At 30.9% G+C, this 4236-nt stretch overlaps 1 protein-coding gene across 4 annotated transcripts; it reads right to left on the bottom strand.

The window, feature by feature from the left end:
- Window positions 1-1432: 1432 nt before the first annotated feature.
- On the bottom strand, window positions 1433-2202 carry LOC120122971 (mini zinc finger protein 2-like). Of its 4 annotated transcripts, none has more exons than XM_039141995.1 (2): window positions 2019-2202; window positions 1433-1912 (listed from the first exon to the last, which is right to left on the bottom strand). In XM_039141995.1, exon 2 carries the CDS (start codon window positions 1884-1886, stop codon window positions 1596-1598), a length of 291 nt encoding a protein of 96 aa, XP_038997926.1. In that variant the 5' UTR covers window positions 1887-1912; window positions 2019-2202; the 3' UTR covers window positions 1433-1595. The 4 variants fall into 4 exon arrangements, with proteins under 4 accessions (XP_038997926.1, XP_038997925.1, XP_038997924.1 ...); XM_039141994.1 differs by having other exon boundaries at window positions 2024-2202; XM_039141993.1 differs by having other exon boundaries at window positions 1433-1930; window positions 2024-2201.
- Between the last annotated feature and the right edge of the window lie 2034 nt (window positions 2203-4236).

Raw genomic sequence — 4236 nt, 5'->3', positions numbered from 1 at the left:
TTGTGATATTCTTCAAAATGGACATCTACCCGACTGAATTCTACGTATACCCGCAGGGTTGTTCCCTCCGTATACTGGAAGCCTAACTTGAAGAAAGCACAATATCTGCTAACTCACCTCACATGCTAAATATCTAACCTTTTCATCACCACAATGTCCATCCATATTTCCCTTTTTGAGGGGAAAAGAGTTTCGAAATAGTTTATACCCGTTCTTGAATACCTTCTACTAGAAGAAATTAGGTATAATAATAAAATTAGTCCCAAATATTTATTTAAATAGTTAATTTAATCTTTATTTTTTTAGTTTTTTAATTCTTAATATTTTAATTTTTTATTAAAATAATCTCATTGGATGGAAACCGTTAATTGATTAAATGTCAATACATGTTATTGAGATAATATTTTCATATGCACTTAATTGCTGATGTGGCATGTGACATGTTGCCAAAAGTGATAGCGTAACATGTATCATATCACTCAAAGTGATGATGTGGTATGTAACACATCACCCAAAGGGATGACCTATTATATTTCACGTCACCAATTAAGTACACTTGAAAATATCATTAATGGAAATTATTTTAACTAGAATTAAATTGTTGGGGAGTTAAAATGCTAAAAAATTAAAAGCTAATATGATCATTTAAACAAACGTTAGGGACTGATTTTATTATTATGTCAAAAAATTATTACAAATAACTTTAAGTTCTTACATGGAAATATCGTGTTATCTTTAACAATTTTTTTTTCTTTTGGTGTTGAGATCAATGAAAACTATTCAACAACAGTGATGAAATCATAATTTTCACTACAGATATTTGTTTTTTCAAACATAGTGTGGGTTAGACAAGAAAAACATGAATATTACAAATTTAATAAAGATGTTTAACTCGAAAGGCCATCCATTTTGTTCAAACCCAAGTGGTTAATTGTCTTTTAAGAACATCTCCAACACACTTTCCCATCATCAACCACCAGCAGATTAGACCACATAAGGAAATATTCCATTAGTGACTAGATATGTGGGGCCTTTCAACTTAATTACAAAGTAATCTAATTAACGTACCAGTAAATAGTTGCCTCACCTTCACAAGATTAGACCACATAAGGAAATATTCCATGAAACTTTGGTATTCAATCACTCATTTTGACAAGTTCCAAAGGGATTTGGATCAAATTTACAGTCGACAAACAAGTGAACTTCATGTTTATTAACTTGATTGATATTATTGTTGTTGTAACATATAAAAAAAACTTATATTTGATTGTATTTTAATGCACAATAACCTAATTTATGAACTTAAATAAGTTGTCAAGCCAGGTCCACCATGGATCATCAATCATCAAAAAAAGGGGGGAAGACCATTCATTCCTTCATCAGCAACATAATACAAATTCTTTTTATCTCTACATAACATAGAAAAACGAGCTAAGAAGAAGAAAAAACCATTCCTTCAAGAAAAAGATACACAGATATAAGCAAGCAGTTAAAGGAAACCTATTACAGCAAATATACAGAGAGATTTCATGATAAAACCTTCCATTTATACAAACATGAGTAGTGATTTATTTAATAAAGCTATATATGTATATTTAGGTTCCATTGGAGAAAGGAGGTGAAGAACAGTCACAAGCTACCTCAGCTTCAACTTCCCTTCTATGGAAATTCCTGTGGCAGCCACAAGCAGCACAAGTAAGGGCTGCAGCTGTTCCTTCTTCTCCACTTGCCATGAATTCTCGACACCCGTCGACAGCGTAACCTCCGACACCGGTGGCATGATTCTTTTGGCACTCCCCATATCTCACGCTTCTAATTGTCATCGATGAATTGGTGCTGCTTCTCGGTTGTTCCTCCCTTCTCACGACCACTTGTCGCTTCCTCATTCCGGCGATCGATCCCCTGGACGTTCCTTGTAACAATTGTAAAACTGAAACTCAATCAGTAATAAAAAGAAAAAGGCATAAAAAAGGAGCAGAAAAAGGAGGAAAAGATGATTAAGAGGAATTGAAGAATACACTACTAAGAGAGGCAAAGCTTTTAGTCTCGTGTCAAGGCCAACCCTAACCCTAAAGGACATATTTATACTTGAGAATGTTATCTTTATTTCTTTTTATAGTTTTTTTTTTAAATTTAATTTCTCAATAGTAAACCCTAGAACGGTCGTTGTGAAATGATTATCCAAACTGCCTTAACAACTCATTAGAGTTTAGTGTTATATGTATATTTAGAAAATAAAGCTATTGCCACTAAGCCAAGGCAACCCCTAAAATGTTGATAAAAAATTTCTTTAAACAGGAACTTACTTTAAATAGAAAAGGAACAGCTAAGCTTTAGCTTATTTTATCTTTATTTAACCTAATTTATACAGTGTGGCCCCTCAAACTGATGTTAAAAGCCATTGCCCCATGCACCAACATCACATTCTCTTTAGCTTTGACCTAAAAACGTGATCCATCTTATCCAATCTTGCTTGTAATAAGCTCTTCCAAAACCTACTCAAATTCATAGATGATTATAAATTCGAACTTTAACTTTATTAGTACTTTTTTAAAAGTGGGATTCGAATATGAGACAAAGTATCGCTACTTTCGACATGAAGTAGTGAATATATTTTCTAGTTCGATTTTTGAAGTATATACAAGATTAATCGACAAAATTACACGTAGCTATAATAGAGTTTAAGTGTATTTTAGGTTTCAGCAGCCATCATATGGATGAAACAAGTAATGTCTATAAGTTTCTTTCGGTGGACTAATATTTGAAGGTGGAATCACATGGATTTGATGCTAACATTTTCATGTATTCTTCAATGTTATTTACCGAACTTAATATCTTTTCTGTGTTTTAAAGAGGCTTTTTCAAGTTATTTTTCTTTGTTGTTTGGTAATTTTAACGTTATTACCAAATTCAAGAGATATTTTGATTGGTTTGTTGGATCATTTTCTTCTAGGAATATGGCGAGACAGAGTTTTGCTTTGCCCCATCTATGTACCGCTTTGATATAAAGTGAGTGGAGCATGCATGTATATTTTAGGGTGGGCACATGTATATCTTAAAATTTGAATTTTATTATGTTTATTATTTATTTTATTGATGGTGTGTCTATCTTAAAATTTTATTAATATTTACCCTATACAAAAAATTCTATTATTAATACATATAAGCTCAACTTGAAAAATATTTTTAAATCCGTCTTTGTATAGGTGGAGGACACATCTATTAGGTCACGTCGGTGAGTTGGTTTAAATTTATTTATTTTGTTTAAATTAAATTAAAAGTTTATTAAAAATTCTTGTACTATATTTAAAAGTTCGTATGAATCATTCTACTGTGAAAAAGAACGTTTAGTCTCTTTATTATACCTAAAAGTTCATTTTCAGTCTACGATCAAAATAAATATTTCAATCCTCATAATTTTAAAAAATGAATATTAGGTTCAAAATTTAAAGTTATAGATAGTTGACTTAAATTTTGGGTAAACTATTTGAAAGAAACTATGGGGTTGATGTTAATATGACCACCATTTTTTTAGTTTTATCAATTTGACCACTTAACTATTTAAGCGGTTTTAATCAAGCCACATGCCGTTAACATTTGACATAAGTGTTGATGTGGCAGTTAATAAAATTAGTATAATTATACATTTGGTCCTCAATACTTACATATTCTATCAATTTAGTCCTAATTTTAATTTAACTCAAAAAATTAATTTTTGGAGGGTTAATTTTATTCTATCAATACTAGTAAAATTTCTCATAATAATCAGTTGACACGTGGCACCTCCCGATTGGAGGGTTAATTTTTTGAATTAAATTAAAATTAGGATTAAATTGATAGAATATATAAGTATTGAAGACCAAATGTACAATTATACTAATTTTATTAACTGCCACATCAACACTACCGTCCAATGTTAATGTCATGTGGCTTGATTGAAACCATTTAAATAGTTAATTGGCCAAATTGATAAAACTAAAAAAATGGTGGTCATATCAACACCAACCCCATAGTTAGGTGGTCTGTTGAAAACATTTTAATGTTTCGATATAACAAATTAAGTTAAATGAATTTTAAGATTTTACAAAAGATTTTCTAAGTATATTCGATGTAATTATTCGAATATCAAAATATTACTCCAAGTCTTTCGAGCCTTAATCGAGCCAAAAATATTTTCTTTTTAAAGGGTTTCAAGAAAAATCAGATTGTCCAGGGGATACAGATTCCCCCCAGGGG

The sequence above is a fragment of the Hibiscus syriacus genome, unplaced genomic scaffold, assembly GCF_006381635.1.
Source record: "Hibiscus syriacus cultivar Baekdansim isolate YM2019G1 unplaced genomic scaffold, ASM638163v2 tig00110388_pilon, whole genome shotgun sequence".
NCBI classification, from domain to species: domain Eukaryota; kingdom Viridiplantae; phylum Streptophyta; class Magnoliopsida; order Malvales; family Malvaceae; genus Hibiscus; species Hibiscus syriacus.
This window is presented reverse-complemented; position numbering and strand designations above follow the sequence as displayed.